Source organism: Mercenaria mercenaria, chromosome 3 (genome assembly GCF_021730395.1).
Source record: "Mercenaria mercenaria strain notata chromosome 3, MADL_Memer_1, whole genome shotgun sequence".
Taxonomy (NCBI): domain Eukaryota; kingdom Metazoa; phylum Mollusca; class Bivalvia; order Venerida; family Veneridae; genus Mercenaria; species Mercenaria mercenaria.
This window is the reverse complement of record NC_069363.1, coordinates 12,167,493-12,192,401: the sequence shown is the minus strand read 5'-3', so window position 1 is coordinate 12,192,401 and position 24,909 is coordinate 12,167,493. Positions and strand designations below refer to the sequence as shown.

At 35.0% G+C, this 24,909-nt stretch overlaps 1 protein-coding gene and 11 non-coding genes across 12 annotated transcripts in view; 11 read left to right on the top strand and 1 right to left on the bottom strand.

The window, feature by feature from the left end:
• Window positions 1-16,682, bottom strand: part of LOC123525431 (nuclear receptor-binding protein-like) — a 42,310-nt gene extending 25,628 nt beyond the window's left edge. The window contains exons 1-6 of the mRNA XM_053537881.1: window positions 16,441-16,682; window positions 11,004-11,138; window positions 8,665-8,766; window positions 7,617-7,706; window positions 6,232-6,272; window positions 4,160-4,254 (exon numbers count right to left, since the gene is read on the bottom strand). Of these exons, the coding sequence (XP_053393856.1) occupies window positions 4,160-4,254; window positions 6,232-6,272; window positions 7,617-7,706; window positions 8,665-8,766; window positions 11,004-11,138; window positions 16,441-16,563 (586 nt within the window). The 5' untranslated portion in view covers window positions 16,564-16,682. The remainder of the gene's footprint in view (window positions 1-4,159; window positions 4,255-6,231; window positions 6,273-7,616; window positions 7,707-8,664; window positions 8,767-11,003; window positions 11,139-16,440) is intronic.
• Window positions 16,683-16,944: 262 nt separating this feature from the next.
• On the top strand, window positions 16,945-17,053 carry Trnal-caa (transfer RNA leucine (anticodon CAA)). Its single transcript has 2 exons — window positions 16,945-16,982; window positions 17,008-17,053. It is a non-coding gene; the product is annotated as a tRNA-Leu (tRNA).
• Window positions 17,054-17,245: 192 nt separating this feature from the next.
• On the top strand, window positions 17,246-17,352 carry Trnal-caa (transfer RNA leucine (anticodon CAA)). Its single transcript has 2 exons — window positions 17,246-17,283; window positions 17,307-17,352. It is a non-coding gene; the product is annotated as a tRNA-Leu (tRNA).
• An 878-nt stretch (window positions 17,353-18,230) lies between these two features.
• On the top strand, window positions 18,231-18,337 carry Trnal-caa (transfer RNA leucine (anticodon CAA)). The gene is made up of 2 exons: window positions 18,231-18,268; window positions 18,292-18,337. It is a non-coding gene; the product is annotated as a tRNA-Leu (tRNA).
• Window positions 18,338-18,537: 200 nt separating this feature from the next.
• Trnal-caa (transfer RNA leucine (anticodon CAA)) lies at window positions 18,538-18,644 on the top strand. Its single transcript has 2 exons — window positions 18,538-18,575; window positions 18,599-18,644. It is a non-coding gene; the product is annotated as a tRNA-Leu (tRNA).
• Window positions 18,645-18,887: 243 nt separating this feature from the next.
• On the top strand, window positions 18,888-18,994 carry Trnal-caa (transfer RNA leucine (anticodon CAA)). Its single transcript has 2 exons — window positions 18,888-18,925; window positions 18,949-18,994. It is a non-coding gene; the product is annotated as a tRNA-Leu (tRNA).
• Window positions 18,995-20,061: 1,067 nt separating this feature from the next.
• On the top strand, window positions 20,062-20,168 carry Trnal-caa (transfer RNA leucine (anticodon CAA)). Its single transcript has 2 exons — window positions 20,062-20,099; window positions 20,123-20,168. It is a non-coding gene; the product is annotated as a tRNA-Leu (tRNA).
• A 201-nt stretch (window positions 20,169-20,369) lies between these two features.
• Trnal-caa (transfer RNA leucine (anticodon CAA)) lies at window positions 20,370-20,476 on the top strand. Its single transcript has 2 exons — window positions 20,370-20,407; window positions 20,431-20,476. It is a non-coding gene; the product is annotated as a tRNA-Leu (tRNA).
• Window positions 20,477-21,580: 1,104 nt separating this feature from the next.
• Window positions 21,581-21,687, top strand: Trnal-caa (transfer RNA leucine (anticodon CAA)). Its single transcript has 2 exons — window positions 21,581-21,618; window positions 21,642-21,687. It is a non-coding gene; the product is annotated as a tRNA-Leu (tRNA).
• Window positions 21,688-21,887: 200 nt separating this feature from the next.
• Window positions 21,888-21,994, top strand: Trnal-caa (transfer RNA leucine (anticodon CAA)). The gene is made up of 2 exons: window positions 21,888-21,925; window positions 21,949-21,994. It is a non-coding gene; the product is annotated as a tRNA-Leu (tRNA).
• Window positions 21,995-23,060: 1,066 nt separating this feature from the next.
• On the top strand, window positions 23,061-23,167 carry Trnal-caa (transfer RNA leucine (anticodon CAA)). Its single transcript has 2 exons — window positions 23,061-23,098; window positions 23,122-23,167. It is a non-coding gene; the product is annotated as a tRNA-Leu (tRNA).
• A 193-nt stretch (window positions 23,168-23,360) lies between these two features.
• Trnal-caa (transfer RNA leucine (anticodon CAA)) lies at window positions 23,361-23,471 on the top strand. Its single transcript has 2 exons — window positions 23,361-23,402; window positions 23,426-23,471. It is a non-coding gene; the product is annotated as a tRNA-Leu (tRNA).
• Window positions 23,472-24,909: the final 1,438 nt, after the last annotated feature.

The following is a 24,909-nucleotide window of genomic DNA, read 5'->3' as shown; positions in this document are numbered from 1 at the left end:
TAACATTTTTCTTGCTAGATGGTTTTGATGTAGCTTATATATGTTGGAGAGTTTTTGTTTGCAAATTTTGAGGAGAAATGGGCAATAGCTTGTTTTCCATTATGAAGACTGGTTTCTGATTTGATTACAGGTAAAGCTCGAGGGAAGGAAATCAAAGTTAAAACAGGTAGCCTTTTCTGTTAGCTTAAAAAAGTTCTCAATGCAAAATTCATTCCCATTCGTGCTAACTTAGATATCAGCTTACATATGAAAACTTAACTAAATTGGTACGCTGGCACAGATTGGTGTGTAAAAACATGCTGGACTGCATGTGCTCATTTTCGATGTTGGTTAGATGGAAAGGTCAAAGTGCATTGTGACATTACAAGACTTCAGATTTGGTTTAATTCTCAATAACTTTTTTTCCACAAACTCAAAACACACCTAAATATTAATGTGAAACACATATGCACCTGAAGGCCTGTCTGAGGTAATGGTGTGTGTAATTTCGTCTCAAGTATGCAATGACCTTGACACTAGTCATCTATTGACCACAAACAATTATACTATGTCAGGCTCAAGTGAGTTCAAGTTTAAGATTCTATGAATTCATGAAATAAAAGTGACACAAAAAATACATAATCTACAGTAATTATTTCTTTAAAAAGAGGGAGGATATGTTACACCTGAGAATTCAATCCAACTGGTTGTTCAAAGATAAAATTTCAAAACTGAAAAACTCATATCTATACAATCTGATGATGAAAAGGGGATTTCAATTTTTGGGGGGATTTTATTGGATGACTGTGTTTCTCCTAAAAATGTGCAAAATTTTAAAATACACTGTTTTTCTATATTCTGATTGTGTGTTAGACATTTTGAAGGTAATCAGACATTTCAAGTTAAATTAATTAGGACAATATTTTATGAATTTTATGCAATTAAATAAGGTTACTTGACTAATTCAAAAAGACATCATAAACTGATAAACTTTCCTAGTTTATCTTATAAAGATGTTTTGGTTAAAAGCTTTGGTAAATGTAAGATCTCAGATGACTAAAACATCTAGCCATCTATGCAAGCCTAAATGGCAATAAAAGGCTGGCAAAAAGAAATTCACTACTTGCCCAGTAGTCTTTCCAAATTGCTTTCTACAAGATAAAAACACCTGAAACAAGTGAAGGAGGTACTACCAGGCAATACAATCCCCTACTAGTTAGGCAAATAAAGTTCTGAACAACAGACTTAAAATCGAATGGCAGTTTTGTGTACATATATACCTTTTTTCTATTGAATATACATGACATCTCTAACAAAGTCAGCATAGTTTTTTAAATACTTATTCACTCCTTTCATTTGTTCCATGAATTAATATTACCTGAATTAATTGTAAAGAAACAATACTGAAATAAAACAAATTCAATTATGGAAGATAAAACTAAGTTGAATTTTGGAATACAAGAGAAGCAAATAAATCTCTTCCGATCATTTAACTTTAAGCAAAGTAATTAGTCATAAAAATATTTTGTAAAGCCTCCCACAATCTTAAAATTTTGTAGAATGTTAGCCCCTAAACTGCCATTCTCTCTTACTTTTCATGTTAAAACAGAAAATAAACTGTTCCTGAACTATGCAGGACTTGATGGTTTTTTGTAAAACAATCATTTTAAGGAAACTAGTATTACTCTAAGTTTCTTAAAGGGGCATGCCTTCAGACTTATGTCAAATGTGTTGCACACATCCATTTTCTACGAAATGTAAATACAAGAGGACCATGATGGTCCTGAATCGCTCACCTGTCCCCACATGACCCAGTTTTGAACTGAGTATGACGTTGTTTTTTCTATTATTTGACATAGTGACCTAGTTTTTGAGCTCATGTGACCCAGTTTTGAAACTGACCTAGATATCATAAGGATAAAAATTCTGACCAATTTTCATGAAGATCCATTGACAAATATGGCCCCTAGAGCGGTCACAAGGTTTTTTATTATTTCACCTACTGACCTAGTTATTGACGGCACGTGACCCACTTTCGAATCTGACCTAGATATCATCAAGATAAACATTCAGACCAACTTTCATACAGATCCCATGAAAAATATTGCCTCCAGAGAGGTCACAAGGCTTTTCTATTATTTGACCTACTGACCTGGTTTCTGAAGGCATGTGACCCAGTTTCAAACTTGACCTAGATATCATCAAGGTGAACATTCTGACCAGTTTTCATGAAGATCTTGTGAAAAATATGGCCTCCAGAGAGGTAACAAGGTTTTTCTATTATTTGACTTACTGACCTGTTTTTTTACCACACGTGACCCAGTTTGGAACTTGACCTAGATATCATCAAGATGAACATTCTGCCCAATTTTCATGATGATCCATTGAAAAATATGGCTTCTAGAGAGGTCACAAGGCCTTTTTATTATCTGACCTACTGACCTAGTTATTGAAGCCACGTGACCCAATTTCGAACTTGACCTAGATATCATCAAGCTTAACGTTCTGACCAATTTTTATGAAGATCCATTCACAAGTATGGCCTCTAAAGCGGTCATAAGGTTTTTCTATTTTTAGACCTACTGACCTAGTTTCTGATCGTACGTGACCCAGTTTCGAATCTGACCTAGATATCATCAAGATAAACATTCAGACCAACTTTCATACAGATCCCATAAAAATATGGACTCTAGAGAGGTCACAAGGTTTTTCTATTATTTGACCTAACCTAGTTTTTGACGGCACGTGACCCAGTTTCGAACTTGACCTAGATATCATCAAGGTGAACATTCTGACCAATTTTCATGAAGATCTTGTGGAAAATATGGCCCCCAGAGAAGTCACAAGGTTTTTCTATTAGACCCAGTTTCGAACTTGATCTAGATATCACCAAGGTGAACATTCTGACCAATTTTCATGAAGATCTTGTGAAAAATATGGCCTCCAGAGAGGTCACAAGGTTTTTCTATTTTTAGACCTACTGACCGAGTTTTGGACCACACGTGACCCATTTTCGAACTTGACCTAGATATCAGCCAGATGAACATTCTGACCAACTTTCATAAAGATCCCATTAAAAATGTGACCTCTAGAGTGGTCACAAGCATAAGTTTACGGACGCACGGACGACGCGCGATCACAAAAGCTGACAGGTGAGCTAAAAAAGCACAAAATTAATGATTGTTTTCTGGCAGTCATTTTTATCTACAAAACACTGCCAGTCTGCAGAATATGTAAGACAGCTATTTACTGCCATAGTCACACAGTTAACATTCTGAGATGAACATCTGGAGATATGCCCCTTTAGAAGTATACAGAGGTACTGACCATGAATTAAACAGATGAGCAAGACTGTGAAATACTTAAAAGCTAACCTAAATATTTGAAAAAGCGCAATAATCATCTTATGCACAGCTACACTTGAAATTATATTTAAGCCCGCTGAAGCTAAGGTGCTATTCAAATTCATGTTAAAGCCTGCAGTGCTTTCACCTCACATGATTAACTTTAGTCTTCTAGCTGCGACATGTGAAACCATAAAATGGAATACAGACAGAATTTACCCCCCAACTCGCACTAAATCAACCTCTCATTTTACGTATGCCAATATAATCCACTTAAATAACTACATACTTAATTTAAAATCAAATTTCAATATGAACTAAATGTATTTTCCAAAAAAAAGTTGTGCTTTTTCTATCAGCCAGACCAGGATTTATTCCTATTTATTTTCAAATAACACCAAGTTCATACACCTGCAAAACTATGAGCATGAAAAGCATGGGTTTTCTTCTACATGTGTAAGCTTTACTTTAAATATACAAGACCTGTACACTTTTTAGTCCAAATTTTCTGTTTCAATGACAAATTGCTCACGGGAATATTTTTTGTCTCAAAGCTCCTGAAATTTTACTGTTCCAAAGTGATAAACCGATCATTTTACAGGAAAAAATTCAGAAATCTGTGTCATTTTTATGCATTTGCACATGTCAAAGCAAGGTGAAAAATATATTACTTTGAAAAGAAATCTAATCTATTGGTGTGGTATAAACGCGCTTCAAATATATTACCAAATTAAGTAATATAAAAGATTTTATAAAGCAGTTAGTTTATCATAGCATCATCTGCCTATATCATGTGAACAGATATTCTGAACGTAATAACAGAAACAAAATCTTACCAGATCCAATTTTAATGAGTCCATTATGCTGTATAAATATAGTATCACAGGTCAGATTGCCATGTATCACAGGCGGCTTACATGAATGTAGATAACTGAAATAGACACAGACAGGTTACATAAATATATATTGTCCAAACAGAGGTAGGTTAAATGTACATAACTGAAACAGATGGAGGCTGGGATTACGTGAATAAATGTAACTGAAATAAACAAAGGTGGTTAATACAAATGTATGTAACTAAAATAGACACAAATGAAGATTACTAAATTGGATGCAAATGTGTGTAACTAAAACAGACTGGGGTGGGTAACATATGTAGATAATTGAAACAGATAGAGGCAGATTACACAAATGTTTGTAACTGAAACAGACACAGGTGGGTAACATAAATGTAGATAACTGAATAAGACAGAGTTTGGTAATCAAGTGAGTAACACAAATGTAGATTACTTAAACAGATGGAGGTGAGTAACACAAATGTAGATAACTGAAGTAGACCAAGACAGGTTTAGGAACGTATGCACAGAAATAGACAGAGGTGGGTCACACAAACATAGATAAATGAAATAGACTGAGGCAGGTTACAGGAATGTATGCACTGAAATAGGCAGAGGCAGGTAATGCAAATGTACATTACTGAAATAAACACAGGTAGGTACCACCCACGTATATAACTAAAATAGACAATTTTTTCTGTTGAATACACTAGCCCCAGAGTTAACTAAGAGTCAAATCCAACAATTGCTTGTTTGCCTCTTTTGATGTGTTTTTGTTTTGTTGAGTTTTGAGTGACACTAACACAATTTAGGTCATACAGCAATTTTTCCAGCTTTTGATAGTGAAGGAAATCCCATGTGCCCCTCAAGTGTAGTTTTAGGCTTAGATGTCCACCTAAGAAGAACAACTAACCTTCTGTAAGCTGGCTCAATAGCTTCCTCACATGAAGTTCTACATGAGATTTCAAAACCCACATCAGTGGGGGCAAGTGATTTGATGAGTTTAACCAGGACATATATCCGTACAAAAAACATGTAGCTCAAACCTATAAGTGAGTCCATGTTTTTGGACAGATAAAAGTCCAAATATATCCTGCAAGGTTAAGGAAAATGCTAACCTTTTTATTATACACCAGTGAAACATATAATGGGAACACATGTAGCTGGTTGGCAGCATCCACAAAGGTTGCTGCCCTCTGACTTGAGCGGTTCTTCTTCAATGTTCTCCAATGTTCATCACAATTGGTCACAATGTTTATGGGCATAATATAAGTTCAATAACCAGCTGGATTCTCCAACCCTCCCTGGCACCATGACCCTTGAATTACTCAAAATTCAAGTTTGAAAAACCGTCCAGACTGTCGAAGAGACTCTGGAGCCTTTGGAATACTAAGAATTGTGAAAATTGACAGCATTTGCTCTCTAACTTGAGTAGTTCTGATTCAATATTCCCCAGACTAGGTAACAATGTGTATGGGCATTATACCTCAGACAAGTTTGATAACCAGCATGATAGTCCCAGTACTTAAGACTTATTGCCCTTAAATTACCTAAATCTGTGGAAAATGACAGTGTCTGTTTAAAAACTTGAGATATTCTTATCCAGAAAGAATGTTTATGGGAATATTATCTTGGCCAAGTAGGATAGTCTTTGTTGATCTGGAGTTATGGCTGCTGAATTAGTTGACACTGAGTAACTGATAACTTGTCTGCACAGTAAGTTAGTCTGCTAAAGCAGTAAAGTATTTTAAAAGTCAAAAGTAACTTGCCGAGACTTTAAAGCTTTTGAAAACCTTTCAGCGCTGGAAATTACAAGTAGTCAGAACATTACAATGCAATTAAGTGCAGACATTAGATCAGTGTAATCAAGCATACATAGTGACAGTGTTACTCAAGGGAAATATAGTAACAAAAAATCCACATAGTTACTTGCTTTTTCTTTTTAGTATTTTCAGTGCAATTTTCTTCATTTTTTCTGTTGTATACATATGAAATTATCTATCATTAATAAATGTGTCAATGACCAATCTATACAGTCTTTATACACAAATATCGCTATTAAGATGACTTACCTTAGAGCAGAAAGTATCTGTGTACTCCATCTTTTCCAAGCCTGCAATTATACAAGATTCTGATTTGCAAACGACAAGAATAAGAAGAAGACAAGATTCTGATTCTCTTTTTAAAGCTTGGTAGTAGGCATAAATACTAATGCTAGTGCTCACTTCTGATACATGTCGGTTAGCATGAACTTATATCTCTTAAGGCTGTGGACTTGCAATGACAGCTGTTAATTTCCGAGAGATTACATATCCTCTGTATGCTATTTCACTGCCCTAAGGCCATAACAGAAAATTATTTTTCATAACAAATGGAAAATTCCGAAATCCAAAATATACAAATTCCGAAATTTCGAAATATACAAAGAATATGTTATCCAAATGGGTATTGCCGATTGTCATTTCAGGTCCACTACCTTAAAGTGAAGTGGTGTTCTAGAGGTTAAGGTGTTGGCTGCTTAATTCCAAGTTTGTGGGATTGAGCAACACTGGGGTCACAACCACACCTTATATGACACATGTACATGTCTCTACCTGGATTATATGCTACGATCTCCAGATTGGAAGTCAGACTACTAAACTTATTGGGAGAACTTGCATTAGGATCTACCGATAATGGTAAATCTATGGGAACATGTACTATTTTAAACTTTGCCTAATACCATTAATAAACAAGTTATTTTATGTTTACATCAACTGTATTAAGTAATTGGTCATATTTTAAAATATGACATTTTGTCCTGTAAACCTTTAAAACTAAACAATAACCAATCTTGGACGGACAGTTACTTATAGTTTAACTAGTCTAAAAATCCAATTAGCAACCACAAACTTCCAAATCTTAGACTCACTTCCTGGTTTATTATGCCCATTTACACAGTACCTATTAAGTGAATACATTAAATAGATCATTCAGTTGGCAAATATGGAGTTGCTAATGGTTACCTACAGATTTAGTTGGTAAACTATAAGACAAGTTAAATGATCTATCACTCATGCCTATAACCATTGCAGCTGACAGATCTATGACAGTCTTACCGATTTTTTCCAAATAAGGTAAAGGTCTTGTTTATTATAGTGTCACCCCTATTGAAACGGCCAGCCAATTTGGCTAATGAGACACCTTTATTGTGAATTCCTACCACTATGCCATGCGCCAGGCGGATAGAAGTCGGTAACCATTCATTTATCTAGCTCACGGCTCACGAATCGGCCTTTTCAGAACGAGTCCCATGACAAACATCCCCCGACGAACACTCCCCATGGGGCCTGAACCTTCGACCTCCCAGTCCCGAGGCGGAAGCCTTAACCACTGGGCCATGGTGACCAAATAAATAATAACTTTTCCTTTTCTATTTTTGTTCTAATAATGTTAACTAAATTCTAGACAGGCTTACCTTTAACTGGAATGTTTTGTTATTTTTCTTTGTTTTCTTCAGGAATTGTTTGAGAGAACCAGATGACATATACTCAGTTATAAATATCACCTAAAATAGACAGACAACATAAATTATATATATATATTTTGAATTTCGAACTTTTGTTATTACTACAAATATATATACATTCTGTTTTAAAACTATTCAAGAGCTTAGTAAAGATATTGCATTCATAAGCATCTAGAGGCACATACCCACACATTCACATCAAGTTTAACCAAGCTACGCCTCTCCCCAAACACCATTTATGATTATGACTATTATCATTATATTCATTATTATAAATCACCTCAATGAAAAGTTGGCATGTACATTTATTTCCAGACAGTAGAACTTACTCTTTGTTCATCACCCCATTTTTTACTGACTGAATAACTTACTCTAGGTTTATCACCTAGAATATTCTGCTAAAGCCTTAAAGTTTATCACCTATATCCTGACTTGTCACTATAACTTACAGAATATTCTATGTTTATCACCACTTATATACTGAGAGAATAACTTACTCTTTGTTTAACACCAATTGTATACTGAGAGAATAACTTACTCTATGTTTATCACCACTTATATACTGAGAGAACAACTAACTCTATGTTTATCACCACTTGTATATTGAGAGAATAACTTACTCTATGTTTATCACCACTTGTATCCTGAGAGAATAACTTACTCTATGTTTATCACCATTTGTATACTGAGAGAATAACTTACTCTATGTTTATCACCACTGACAAGTGGTGATAAACATAGAATAAGTTATTCTCTCAGTACACAAGTCTTGTATACTGAGAGAATAACTTACTCTAGATTTATCACAATAATATCCCTATAGAATAACTTAATCTAGATTTATTACCACCTGTAATCTGACAGAAAATATTACTCTAGGTTTATCAACACCTATATCCTGAGAGAATAAATTACTCTTGGTTAACACCACTTGAATCCTAAATGATTTAACTTATTATAGGTTTATCACCACTTCTTCTCTTACAGAATAACTTACCCTAGGTTTATCACCACTTGTATCAGTCCAGTACTTGTGGAATTTCACAATGTTTGGATGGTCCAGTTGTATCAGGTTGTCAAACACTTGACGAATCTTTTCCTACAAGCATTTCAAAACCATACATGATGTAAATGTATACACACTCTTTGTTTTAGCCAAAAAATGTACAGATAACATTTCAATATATCATACTCTTCACTTTGACAATTTATGTGCCAACAGGACTTATTTTACTACATGCTTGCTGGTACAAAAAAGCAATTTACCTCCCTATCATTACTTTAAAATAAAAATGTACAAAAACTTGACTAGATAGTTGAACAAGTAACATGAAATTAATGAAAACATGGACAAAGAACAAGTCTGTACATACATGCAAGTACATGTTACAAGTATTAGTAATGATTAATTTCAACAAGAGCTGTCCGTAAGACAGCATCCTCAACTTTTCTAAGGGTTTGACTCTGAATTAGACATTTGCCAGTAAAAACATTATAAAACTTAAACAAAAAAAAATCAAAGTAAAAAATGGGGCATAACTCTGTCAAAATACAAATCAGAGTTATGGGGACTGTTTCTCCTGGTGTAGACTTTGATAGCAAAGAACTATATTAAGTTTCAAGTCAACAGCTTTGACAGTAACAGAGATATTTGACTTTATCAAAAACTTTAACAAAATAATTCTAAGTTAAAAAGGGACATAACTCTGTCAAAATTCAAATCAGAGTTATAGATAATGTTTCTCCTGGTGTAGACTTTGATAAAGTTTCAAGACAAAAGCTTTGATAGTAACAGAGATATATGACTTTATCAAAAAGCAGTTCTCACAAAGTGATCTTTAAAGTGCAATTGGTAACAAACTGTGGTTAATCAAATTCTCTTTTAGTCTGATCATGACCTGATAAGCATAATAGGATGTTAAAGAGTTTTATAGCTTTAAAACTCCTGCGTAAAACTTTATCAGCCTTGCGTAAAAAATTTATTGCATAGCTGGAAAGATAGAAGTTCAAGGATTCATGAAATAATTGCATTAGTCTCATTCAAAACAAGAGCTGTCCATAAGACAGCCAAGCTCGACTATTCGAAATATTGTCACAGAAGCTGGAAATTATTACCCAAAATGTTAAATATCAAAAGAGTTTTAAGTTCAAAAGGGGACATATCAGAGTTATGGGACTTGATGCTATCAACTAGTTTTATAACCCCGAAGAAACATGTTAAGTTTCAATTCAATATCTGCATTAGTTTTGGGGATAGTAACTTGCATGTAAAACTTTAACCAGAATTTTCTAAGTCCAAAAGGGGGCATAATTTGCTCAAAATACATGTTAAGAGTTATGGAACTTGACCCAGTGAGGTAGGTAATTGATCTAGAAAAAGAATAAATAAGTTCCAAATCTATATGCCTTTTAGTAATAGCTGTATGTACTTGCACGCAAAACTTTAACCAGAATTTTCTAAGTCCAAAAGGGGGCATAATTTGGCCAAAAATACATGCCAGAGTTATGGGACTTGACCCAGTGAGGTAGGTAATTGATCTAGAAAAAGAAAAAATAAGTTTCAAATCTATATGCCTTTTAGTAATAGCTGTATGTACTTGCACGCAAAACTTTAACCAGAATTTTCTAAGTCCAAAGGGGGCATAATTTGGCCAAAATACATGCCAGAGTTATGGGACTTGACCCAGTGAGGTAGGTAATTGATCTAGAAAAAGAAAAAATAAGTTTCAAATCTATATGCCTTTTAGTAATAGCTGTATGTACTTGCACGCAAAACTTTAACCAGAATTTTCTAAGTCCAAAAGGGGGCATAATTTGGCCAAAATGAAGGTCAGAGTTATGGGACTTGGTGCTATCAACTAGTTTTATAACCCCGAAGACACATGTGAAGTTTCAATTCAATATCTGCATTAGTTTTGGAGATAGTAACTTGCATGTAAAACTTCAACCAGAATTTTCTAAGTCCAAAAGGGGGCATAATTTGCTCAAAATACATGTTAGAGTTATGGAACTTGACCCAGTGAGGTTGGTAATTGACCTAGAAAAAGAATAAATAAGTTTCAAAGCTATATGCCTTTAAATGATAGCTGTATGTACTTAACTTAACCAAGGTGTGACGCCGACGCCGACGCCGACGCCGACGCCGACGCCAGGGTGAGTAGAATAGCTAGACTATTCTTCGAATAGTCGAGCTAATAAGGAATTGGCACAGGAGGGCTTTGTAATATTTCATGATAACTGAAACAAGTTATGAAAGTATAAGCAATAACTCAAATGTGTTATAAACTGTGATAACTTGAAACAGTTACACCCCTGACTGATTAATTCATTAATTACCTCCCCTTCTATATGCTGAGCTTTTCTATTTCTGTTCTCTGAAAAATACACCTCATTCCAAACCACTTCCATACCCTCTTCTGTATCCATAGCAAGAAAGGCACTATCAATGCCTGGTACATCTCTTTGCTCAACCTGAATAATTCAAAATCAGGAAACTGTCAACCTATGTTCAGAATGTCTTTTGAAAAAGAGATTGAAGATGCTATCAGAGAAGAGGAGATATCACTGACTGACCATAAATAGCTAGTTGGTGACAAGCGATATTAGGATGAGCTCACATATCAAAGTAAAATCAGCTGAGACAATTCAACAGCACCACACAGTAATTGCATTTAATTTTATAAGCTGTACTGAAGCCAAACACGGGTAGCAGAATTCACAATCAGTGCTCTATATACAGACCTAGGTTAACTTTAGCTTTTGTAATATTAAGTAACATAATCAGTGTAGAATACCCCAAATTGATACTGAAATATCAATAACATAACATATGAATGACATAGTTATATTTTATTAATTTAAAATAGGATATGTTGTTACTGTTTTTTCAGCCTTTGAATTTTTAGATTCTGCTGCTGCCTCTATCAACTTCCAACACTTCATTGCATTAAATTCAGTACAGTTTGTGACAATTCTGAATTGAAATGCTTACAAAGTTTATAACAAGAGCACCGCCTTGCGGGTGCTGACGCTCATCTGATTTTTTTTGTGTAATAGAAATATTGTCCTACCCATGATTTTCTAAGTCTAAAAAGGGCCATCATTCTTGCAAAAAGCAGAATAGAGTTATGTTTCTTGATGTACAGTGTCCACTTATGATGGTGAAAAACTGTTGCAAGTTTTAAAGCAATAGCTTTGATAGTTTATGAGAAAAGTTGACTTAAACATAATACTCAACCAAGAAAATGATTTTCTAAGTCCAAAAGGGGCAATAATTATTGCAAAAAGCAGGATGGAGTTATGTTGCTTGCTGTACAGAGTCAGCTTATGATGGTGAACAAGTGTTGCAAGTTTCAAAGCAATAGCTTAGATAGTTTAAGAGAAAAAGTTGACCTAAACATAAAACTTAACCAAGAAATCTGATATTTTCTAAGTCCAAAAGGGGCCATTAATCTTGCAAAAAGCAAGATGGAGTTATGTTTCTTGCTGTACAGGGTCAACTTATGATGGTGAACAAGAGTTGCAAGTTTCAAAGCAATAGCTTTGATAGTTTAGGATAAAAGCTGACCTAAACATAAAACTTAACCAAGAAAACTGATTTTCTAAGTCCAAAAGGGGCAATAAATCTTGCAAAAAGCAAGATGGAGTTATGTTTCTTAATGTACAGGGTCTGCTTATGATGGTGAACAAGTATTCCAAGTTTCAAAGCAATAGCTTTGATAGTTTAGGAGAAAAGTTGACCTAAACATAAAACTTAACCAAGAAATCTGATATTTTCTAAGTACAAAAGGGGCCATAAATCTTGCAAAATGCAAGATGGAGTTATGTTTCTTGCTATACAGTGTCAGCTTATGATGGTGAACAAGTATTCCAAGTTTCAAAGCAATAGCTTTGATAGTTTAGGAGAAAAGCTGACCTAAACATAAAACTTAACCAGGCAACGCCGACGCCGACGCCGACGCCGACAACCGCTCAAGTGATGACAATAACTCATCATTTTTTTTCAAAAAATCAGATGAGCTAAAAACTGCATGTGTGTGGTGCCATTTAACTGACCTACATCAAATGGTGGCATTTCAATACATACCATCAGCTATTTAGATGGAATAGGGACTTCAGTGGGGGGACCAATGCTTTGTGTATAGATGTTTGTGTAAAACCATAATATAGTCGTCCGCGGTATTCTCGTGTCATTGGTAATTTCGCGTCATTTCCATTTTGCACTGCAGCGCCATCTTGACATTGTTTACAAACAACCTACTTTCATTTTCAGTTCAAATTTTAATCAATTTATCCGCAATGCATAGAATTTTGGTAAGTTAACTTTCAAAATAGTTAGAATACTTAAATTTCTATCCAATTAAACCCAAATCCTGTATTTTTCACTTGTTAACATCGTTTTCGCCAATGTTTTGTTTATGTCGTCTGTTATAAACAGGTCTGATTCGGATGAACGACGATCCGACAATGCCCTGCTTCCCTTTGATTCCCGCCTTGGTACCACAATTTCTGACATAGACTAATTTTAGTGGTCACATACAAAGGTTCAAAGGTCAGGGTTCTGAGAAGGGACAGGACTTTCAGGTGTACACGCTGTCCAAATGAGTAAATTGTTAAGTACTGGGTGTGGAACATTTCACATAGTTTTACCAATATTGTTATAATTAAACTGCTATTTTTACAAACAGACACAGAATTCCTTACTGTACCGGAAATAAACAAATATCGTGATATGTAACCTAACAATAATGATACAACTACAAGAACAACATCTTTAACGCGAAAATACCAAGGACATACAAAATTAAAATGGTAGAAAGTGTACATGTTGACATGTGATTGTCGGGAATATTTTAATTATATTTTGTGTCAAAACTTATATGTTTTGATAGATAAGGAATTATTTTAAAGGAAGTGTCTAGGGGTATGGATCCGTACCTCTAGAATCTGATTCTAGAGGTACGGATCCGTACCTCTAGACAAGCCTGTTAGGACGGGTTTTCTAGGGGTACGGACCTCCGTTTTTCTAAAGATTAAGGGTCATTTACATTTCAAATTTTGTTGAAAATGATATGGTTTACAGAACATCAATCATCCGATTTGTTACATTTTCTTTCGGAACATAAATAACCGAGGATCACCAAATAAATCACGAGGATTCGAACAGGCAGGAAAAAAAGATATAAAGATTAAACAAAATAATGATAAATATGTTGGGAAATAACTATTTTTAATTGATAATTAACCCTAAGTTTATTTTTGTTTTTCACACATTCTGTAACCGTTGCGAGATACAAGGGAAGTTTTCGCAAACAATTTCTTTTGCTTAATTGATTATTACACAATCATTTCCGTGCCGACTGTGACATGTTAAATAACAAAATAAATAGGTACATATTATTATGCCTATTTTATTTTATTATTTATTTATGTATTTTTTGCTTAATTTCAAAGGTAATTCAGTTAAGGGATAGATTCATTCATTAATCTAGCTGTTATCAGCAATTTCTTTCACAACAAACTAATCGGCACGGAACAGTGTATTCATTTGGATTTCCTCGGTCATTTAGGTTTTGAAAGAGAAAGTAAACAATCGGGTGAACCTCTAGAATCAGATTTTAGAGGTACGGATTCGTACCCCTAGACACTTCCTATTTTAAATTAGTTATTAAACAAAATAACTGTTATATCATCATTTGCTTGCTTTCTGTATTTAGTGTCACTAGTACCGCAAGAATATAGGGGAACAGTCTAGAGTGGTGGAACCTATGCTCGCGGTATTTTGTACATATATAATCTTTTTAAGAAGCAAGAAAAAATTATTATTTCGATTTGCCTATGCAAAAACATAAAGTTATCCTCCTTTTATCAAAACATATTGTTGATGTGCGTCATCACGTGACTTAGTCGTCTCGTGAGCTATCGACACGGCATACGTGAAAAGGTGAAAATTCGCCCTGAAGGGAACCTATGCTGGCAGTATGTAATATCGATTAAACTAAGGTCTAAAAAAAAAATCAGCAGGCTACAAATGAACAAACAAGCATATGCGAATATAATATTTAGAACATTACTCATTTATTATGTGAAAAACAAAATAAATGGGGATAAAATTAAGTATGTGCCTCTATGTGTATATTTCCCTTTCTGAAATGGAGTCACTATTAGAACAAAGCTTAAAACGTATAATAATGTTGTTTAAAAACAGAATGTTCAAGTATCAAAGATTCAAACAACGACAGTGATTAACTCGCTAATGTTTTCTACACTTCTTTTGTGTGTAGGAAATTTACTCCTCTCTACATCTCAGAAAGAACCATTTGGACTTTGTCAAAATACTAAGACCAACATCGATCTTTTCATGGTTCGAAAGGCACTCGTAGTGTAGCCAGGCGTCACATTCATCACATCTTGCTCTTAAATGTATCTTATATCTGAATGTAATGCATGATTTCTAAAAAACTAACTTTAGTTAAGTGATTTTGACATATTTGTGTGAGATTTGTGCGACAGATACAGATTGCGTAAAATGTATCAGCTGCTGTATACATCACGTGAGCGGCACGCGCGGCTATCGCCACGTTTGTTGTAAAGGCATTTCACCACTGGTCGGTGTTGAACATAGCATGATGAAATATTTTTATCAGTGCGTCTGCAGAGAGCATATTTATCGAAAGGAAGTGTCTAGCCGTCCGGTAACCGGACGTCTAGCCTGCGTTCTAGTCGTCCGGTTACCGGACGACTAGCAAATCCTCAGGGGATTTTCTAGTCGTCCGGTAATTGATTTCTTATTTAATAGGTAATGATTTTATACAGTTTTAAATGTTATTTACTTAAAATACCAATACTTTGATTTTTCAGTCAATTAAACGCAAGAGATCGTGTTTGTTTACAAAGCCGTTGATATTCTATTTTTAGAAATGATAAAACATTGATCGCCGAACGTCCATATGCTATTTTTGTAAAAAGTGATGTTTGTCTAACGGCCTAAAGTTTAATTATTAAAACACAAATCTCTATATATATTTTAACTACTGTTTTTCTTAAAGTTTTGAACATTTCAGTGCCGCTTTTGAAATTAGATGTCATTTAAAACAGTTGTTCACTAAAAAATATTTGAATACTAAAATATGAAATTGAAATTTCAAAACTGTTTTAATTTTGAAAATCCAGTGAAAAAGTTGTTAAAATTTAAAAATTCCGATCCCATAAAAGCCTCCAGATGAACAGACTTTGATAAGTGACGTCATGTCGATCTCACCATCATTAAGTTCGGCAAACTTCCATTTTATCGGCTGAATAATGCAGTGATTTATTATAAATCTGTATAATATGTATTCACACAACATTTTGTTTGCAGATAAGTATCAATATCTTAAGTAAATAACATTAAAACTATATAAAATCATGTCTTATTCATTTGGAAATCAATTACCGGACGACTAGAAAATCCCCTGATGATTTGCTAGCCGTCCGGTAACCGGACGACTAGAACGCAGGCTAGGCGTCCGGTTACCGGACGGCTAGACACTTCCTTATCGAAATACCGCGAGCATAGGAATACCGCCGCGAGCATAGGTTCCACCACTCTAAATCTAAATGCATATCATAGGAGTAAGTGCTAACTTTAGATTATCTAGGTTGTGACTGGCAACTTTCACATCGGATCTATGAACCTTGCCAGCTCTGTAGAACAAGTTGAAAATGTTTGTGCATTTAACCATGCATTGGAACAAGTTAAAACTTTCAGGACATTGTAAAATAAGACACAAACCTCCTCCCTCCTCTTCTGCCATCTTCCACATGGACTTTCTTCAAGCACTTCGCTCTCTTCATCTGTGTCCTCGTCAGCGCTGTCTGGCTTAGCAGGATTGTTTTCCTGATCGGCCTCAGCCATTGCTACAGGCGTCTGGTGAGTTTTAGGACAGGTATCCTTACGTGACTGAATAATATAATTCTTGTTGACAGATTGGAAAAGATTAGACTGATAATCAGGGTAATTTTATTCAACGATAGTAATGTGAAAAGAAACTGAATTTGTAAACCAGTCTGTTAAATCTCAGTTAGAAAGGCGCTCATCTAAAATGTAGACACACGCTTATGGAAATAAAGCAGATTTTTTTAATTGACGTGTTATATTGGTCTTATTTTATGAAAAAGATACAAGAAAAACCAAAGTCAAAGACATTTCAGGAGAAAAACGTCTTTTCTCTCAATAATTTTATTCCAATAAAATACAATCGTACATAAATACGTTTTTATACCAGGTTAATCAGATGTCAGGATGGCCGAGTGGTCTAAGGCGCCAGACTCAAGGTGTAATAAACCTTCATAATGAGTGTTCTGGTCCACGTATGTGGGCGTGGGTTCGAATCCCACTTCTGACACATATTTTGTCTTCTCATTTCAGTTTCGTTTTTTGTCATACAAATATTAATACAAACATTTCTGATAATTCCGTTTATTTTATTTAAAAACAATCAAAAACAAAACGAGTAATCCAACGTGTAAGTTTACAAAAAATGTCCTTTACTCTGTCATCTTAATCACACTAAACTTATGTGCATGAATAAACACATGTCAGGATGGCCGAGTGGTCTAAGGCGCCAGACTCAAGGTGATAAACCTTCAAAACGAGTGTTCTGGTCCACGTATGTGGGCGTGGGTTCGAATCCCACTTCTGACACATATTTTTCTCTCTTTTTTTCTCATTCGTTTTTAGTTCGATTATTCGAAGAATAAATAGAGCTATCAAACCTTTGAAACTTTCAACACTCGTGTACTATCACAATGTCCAGTTTTAGACAAGAGTACATATCTCCATCAAGGATTTTGTCTGAATTATGGTCCCTTTTAACTTACAAATCTTGGTTATGTTTTTCGTACCACTTCATATTTTGTGTAAACTGTTTGACATATGGCTTTGGACCTTTGAACACTTGTTTATTATCATAATCTCCATCTGTAGGCCAGAGTACATAAGTCTTGTCAACTACGCTAGCTAAATTATGGCCATTTTTGGACTTTGAAATTGGTTCAGGTTTCGTACAAGTCCAGGTTTTGTCAAAACGATTTGACATGTGGATTTGAAACTCTGAACACTTGTTTATCATAATGATATCCATTTGTAGGCAAAAGAGCATAACTCTGTTGAATATTTTGGCTGAATTATGGCCCTCTTTTAACTTAGAAATTTGTTCGGGTTTCGTATTTATAGTCAAGGTTTTGTCAAAACTATTTGATATGAGGCTTTGAAACTTTTAACACTTGCTTATCAAAAAGACATTATGATATTCATCTGTAGGCAAGAGAACATAACTCTGTTGAATATTTTGACCCCACACTTCCATCAATTCTTTGAATATAGTCGAGCGCGTTGTCAACAAACAGCTAGACAGCTCTTGTTATTTTACAAATAGTTTTCAACAATATATACAAACATTTCTGATAATTCCATTTACTTTATTTAAAAACGATCAAAACAAAACGAATAATCCAACGAAAATGTCCTTTATTCTGTCATCTAAATCATACAATTTTTTTTTCTGCCTGATTTCAAAACATGTTAGGATGGCCGAGAGTTCTAAGGCGCCAGACTCAAGGTGATAAACCTTCATAACGAGTGTTCTGGTCCACGTATGTGGGCGTGGGTTCGAATCCCACTTCTGACACATATTTTGTCTTCTCTTTTCAGTTTCGTTTTTATTATACTAATACGTTTCAACGATCAATACAAACATTTCTGATTATTCCATTTATTTTATTTAAAAAAGATAAAAAAAACGAGTAATCCAACGTGCAAGTTTACAAAATAATGTCCTTTATTCTGTCATCTTAATTTCACCTAACTTATCTGCTTTATTTAGCATATGTCAGGATGGCTGAGTGGTCTAAGGCGCCAGACTCAATGTGATAAACCTTCAAAACGAGTGTTCTTGTCCACGTATGTGGGTGTGGGTTCGAATCCCACTTCTGACACATATTTTGTCTTCTCATTTCAGTTTCGATTTATCATACAAATAGTTACGGCGGGAATCACGTTATCATTGGGGATTAGTACAAATACAGTTCTAATATCAATACAAACATTTCTGATTATTCCATTTATTTTATTTAAAAACGATCAAAAACAAAACGAGTAATCCAACGTGTAAGTTTACAAAATAATGTCCTTTATTCTGTCATCTTAATCAGACCAAACTTATGTGCCTGATTCAGCATGTCAGGATGGCCGAGTTGTCTAAGGCGCCAGACTCAAGGTGATAAACCATCAAAACGAGTGTTCTGGTCCACGTATGTGGGCGTGGGTTCGAATCACACTTCTGACATATATTTTTCTTTTCTTTTCTCTTTTGTTTTTAGCTCAACTATTCGAAGAATAAGTGAGCTATCCTACTCACCACGGCGTCGGCGTCGGAATAACATCTTGTTTAAGTTTTTCATACCAGTCCACATTTTTGACAAAACCCTTTGAGATAAAGCTTTGAAATTTTCAACACTTGTGTACTATCACCATGTCCAGTTTTAGACAAGAGTACATAACTCCATCAAGTATTTTATCTGAATTATGGCCCCTTTTAACTTATAAATCTTGGTTATGTTTTTCGTACCACTTCATATTTTGTGTAAACTGTTTGACATATGGCCCTTTTTGAACCTAGAAATTGGTTCAGGTTTTGTATAAGTCCAGGTTTTAACATAACTATTGACATGTGGCTTTGAAACTTTGAACACTTGTTTATCATCATGATTTTCATCTGTAGGCAAGACAGCATAACTCTGTCAACTATTTTGGCCGAAATATGGCCCTTTTTGAACTTGGAAATAAGTTAAATGTTTCATACCAGTCCATCCTTTGTCTAACCTGTTTGTCATATGGCTTTGAAACTTTGACCACTTGCTTACCGTCATAGTCTACATATGTAGGCAAGACTACATAACTAGGTCATGGACTTTGGCTCAGTCATGGCCCTTTTTTATATAGAAATTAGTTAAGTTTCGCATACAATTCCATATTTTGTCTTAACTGTTTGATATATGGCTTTGAATCTTTGAACACTTGTTTACCATGCCATATAGTGCAAATTTTATCCAGTTCCACAAATACAGGTGTATCGTTTGTCTTATCTATTTTATTTCTTTTGTCTGACAATCACTGGTAATATTTTGACCCCACACTTCCATCAATTCTTCGAATATAGTCGAGCGCGTTGTCAACAGACAGCTAGACAGCTCTTGTTATTATACAAATATTTATCAACAATATATACAAACATTTCTGATAATTCCATTTACTTTATTTAAAAACGATCAAAACAAAACGAATAATCCAACGAAAATGTCCTTTATTCTGTCATCTAAATCATACAATTTTTTCTACCCGATTACAATAGATGTCAGGATGGCCGAGTGGTCTAAGGCGCCAGACTCAAGGTGATAAACCTTCATAACGAGTGTTCTGGTCCACGTATGTGGGCGTGGGTTCGAATCCCACTTCTGACACATATTTTGTCTTCTCATTTCAGTTTCGTTTTTATCATACAAATAGTTTTCAGCTGTCAATACACACATTTATGATTATTCCATTGATTTTATTTAAAAACGATCAAAAACAAAACGAGTAATCCAACGTGTAAGTTTACAAAATAATGTCCTTTATTCTGTCATCTTAATCAGACCAAACTTATGTGCCTGATTCAGCATGTCAGGATGGCCGAGTGGTCTAAGGCGCCAGACTCAAGGTGATAAACCTTCAAAACGAGTGTTCTGGTCCACGTATGTGGGCGTGGGTTCGAATCCCACTTCTGACATATATTTTTCTTTTCTTTTCTCTTTTGTTTTTAGCTCAACTATTCGAAGAATAAGTAGAGCTATCCTACTCATCACGGCGTCGGCGTCGGAATAACATCTTGTTTAAGTTTTTCATACCAGTCCACATTTTTGACAAAACCCTTTGAGATAAAGCTTTGAAATTTTCAACACTTGTGTACTATCACCATGTCCAGTTTTAGACAAGAGTACATAACTCCATCAAGTATTTTGTCTGAATTATGGCCCCTTTTAACATATAAATCTTGGTTATGTTTTTCGTACCACTTCATATTTTGTGTAAACTGTTTGACATATGGCCCTTTTTGAACCTGGAAATTGGTTCAGGTTTCGTGTAAGTCCGGGTTTTATCATAACTATTGACATGTGGCTTTGAAACTTTGAACACTTGTTTATCATCATGATTTTCATCTGTAGGCAAGACAGCATAACTCTGTCAACTATTTTGGCTGAACAAAGAGCTATAAAATAAACTTCTTTGGGCTGAAATATGGCCCTTTTTGAACTTGGAAATAAGTTAAATGTTTCATACCAGTCCATCCTTTGTCTAACCTGTTTGTCATATGGCTTTGAAACTTTGACCACTTGCTTACCGTCATAGTCTACATATGTAGGCAAGACTACATAACTAGGTCATGGACTTTGGCTCAGTCATGGCCCTTTTTTATATAGAAATTAGTTAAGTTTCGCATACAATTCCATATTTTGTCTTAACTGTTTGATATATGGCTTTGAATCTTTGAACACTTGTTTACCATGCCATATAGTGCAAATTTTATCCAGTTCCACAAATACAGGTGTATCGTTTGTCTTATCTATTTTATTTCTTTTGTCTGACAATCACTGGTAATATTTTGACCCCACACTTCCATCAATTCTTCGAATATAGTCGAGCGCGTTGTCAACAGACAGCTAGACAGCTCTTGTCATTATACAGATATTTTTCAACTATATATATATACAAACATTTCTGATAATTCCATTTACTTTATTTAAAAACGATCAAAACAAAACGAATAATCCAAACGAAAATGTCCTTCATTCTGACGTCTAAATCACATTTTTTGTGCCTGATTGGGACAGATGTCAGGATGGCCGAGTGGTCTAAGGCGCCAGACTCAAGGTGATAAACCTTCATAACGAGTGTTCTGGTCCACGTATGTGGGCGTGGGTTCGAATCCCACTTCTGACACATATTTTGTCTTCTCATTTCAGTTTCGTTTTATCATACAAATAGTTTTCAGCTGTCAATACACACATTTATGATTATTCCATTGATTTTATTTAAAAACGATCAAAAACAAAACGAGTAATCCAACGTGTAAGTTTACAAAATAATGTCCTTTATTCTGTCATCTTAATCAGACCAAACTTATGTGCCTGATTCAGCATGTCAGGATGGCCGAGTGGTCTAAGGCGCCAGACTCAAGGTGATAAACCTTCAAAACGAGTGTTCTGGTCCACGTATGTGGGCGTGGGTTCGAATCCCACTTCTGACATATATTTTTCTTTTCTTTTCTCTTTTGTTTTTAGCTCAACTATTCGAAGAATAAGTAGAGCATCCTACTCACCACGGCGTCGGCGTCGGAATAACATCTTGTTTAAGTTTTTCATACCAGTCCACATTTTTGACAAAACCCTTTGAGATAAAGCTTTGAAATTTTCAACACTTGTGTACTATCACCATGTCCAGTTTTAGACAAGAGTACATAACTCCATCAAGTATTTTGTCTGAATTATGGCCCCTTTTAACATATAAATCTTGGTTATGTTTTTCGTACCACTTCATATTTTGTGTAAACTGTTTGACATATGGCCCTTTTTGAACCTGGAAATTGGTTCAGGTTTCGTGTAAGTCCAGGTTTTATCATAACTATTGACATGTGGCTTTGAAACTTTGAACACTTGTTTATCATCATGATTTTCATCTGTAGGCAAGACAGCATAACTCTGTCAACTATTTTGGCTGACGTATGGCACTTTTTGAACTTGGAAATAAGTTAAATGTTTCATACCAGTCCATCTTTGTCTAACCTGTTTGTCATATGGCTTTGAAACTTTGACCACTTGCTTACCGTCATAGTCTACATATTTAGGCAAGACTACATAACTAGGTCATGGACTTTGGCTCAGTCATGGCCCTTTTTTATATAGAAATTAGTTAAGTTTCGCATACAATTCCATATTTTGTCTTAACTGTTTGATATATGGCTTTGAATCTTTGAACACTTGTTTACCATGCCATATAGTGCAAATTTTATCCAGTTCCACAAATACAGGTTCATTGTTTGTCTTATCTATTTTATTTCTTTTGTCTGACAATCACTGGTAATATTTTGACCCCACACTTCCATCAATTCGTCGAATATAGTCGAGCGCGTTGTCAACAGACAGCTAGACAGCTCTTGTTATTATACAACTATTGATCAACAATATATACAAACATTTCTGATAATTCCATTTACTTTATTTAAAAACGATCAAAACAAAACGAATAATCCAACGAAAATGTCCTTTATTCTGTCATCTAAATCATACAATTTTTTCTACACGATTACTATAGATGTCAGGATGGCCGAGTGGTCTAAGGCGCCAGACTCAAGGTGATAAACCTTCATAACGAGTGTTCTGGTCCACGTATGTGGGCGTGGGTTCGAATCCCACTTCTGACACATATTTTGTCTTCTCATTTCAGTTTCGTTTTTATCATACAAATAGTTTTCAGCTATCAATACAAACATTTATGATTATTCCATTGATTTTATTTAAAAACGATCAAAAACAAAACGAGTAATCCAACGTGTAAGTTTACAAAATAATGTCCTTTATTCTGTCATCTTAATCAGACCAAACTTATGTGACTGATTCAAGATGGCCGAGTGGTCTAATTAAGGCGCCAGACTCAAGGTGATAAACCTTCAAAACGAGTGTTCTGGTCCACGTATGTGGGCGTGGGTTCGAATCCCACTTCTGACACATATTTTTCTTTTTTTCTCTTTTGTTTTTAGCTCGACTATTCGAAGAATAAGTAGAGCTATCCTACTCACCACGGCGTCGGCGTCGGAATCACACCTTGGTTAAGTTTTTCATACCAGTCCACATTTTTGACAAAACCTTTTGAGATAAAGCTTTGAAACTTTCAACACTTGTGTACCATCACCGTGTCCAGTTTTAGGCAAGAATACATAACTCCATCAATGATTTTGTCTGAATTATTGCCCCTTTTAACTTACAAATCTTGGTTATGTTTTTCGTATTTGTTCATATTTTGTGTAAACTGTTTGACACATGGCTTTGAAACTTTGAACACTTGTTTATCATCATTAAGTTATTCATCTATGTTCTAAGACTAGAGCGAAAAGAGATTGACTGAATAAGTTAGGAGATGAAGTTATAAAACAAATATATTCCGGAAAGGCCTACGTATTATGCTGTATTACCGTAATGATAGGCACGAAATAAATGTGTGTGCGTGCACGCGCGTGAGTGCGTGCGTGTGTGTGTGAGTGGGGGGGTGTAATTATATGGTCATACAAGGACCATTTGTGTAAAATTATTCTAAAATCGGGCCAACAGTTTCACCCAAGAAGATTTTTTAAAGTTTCCACTATATACACATAGGGGAAAAGGACCACGCCCTCTGGCGGCCATGATTTTTGACGAATAAAAATAATTTGAACAATCTTGGTAGAGGGTCACACAAGGACCATTTGTGTAAAATTATTCTAAAATCGAGCAAGCACTTTTATACAAGAAGATTTTTTAAGTTTCCACTATATACATATAGGGAAAAGTGACCACGCCCCCTGGCGACCATGTTTTTTTTTGACGAATCGGTATAATTTGAACAATCTTGGTAGAGGGTCATACAAATTATTTTAAAATCGGGCTAGCAGTTTCACACAAGAATTATTTCTTTAATTTCCACTATATACATATAGGGAAAATTGACCACGCCCTCTGGCGGCCATGTTTTTCGACGAATCGGTATGATTTGAACAATCTTGGTAGAGGGTGACATAAGAACCATTTGTGTGAAATTATTTAAAAATCTGAAGACTTTAGCTCTGGCGGCCCCTATGTGCAACCAAGCGAAACCATTTGAACAACTTTGGTAGAGGACCATCCAAGTCATCCATGCCAAGTTTCATCAAAATCCATTCAGTGGTTTTGGAGGAGATGTCTTTTAAACACAATTGTTGACGACGGACGACGGACACGGAGTGATCACAAAAGCTTACCATGAGGATTGCTCAGGTGAGGTAAAAAAAAAACACAACGTCCCACTTTAAAAAAAAAACTTGTGTTTCATCATATCATCTAAACCAAATTGTTCTAGTCGACGTAAGTGGCTGTGTGTTCGAATCCAATTTCTGACATATATATTGTGTCTGTTTTTGCTTTCTTTTTATAC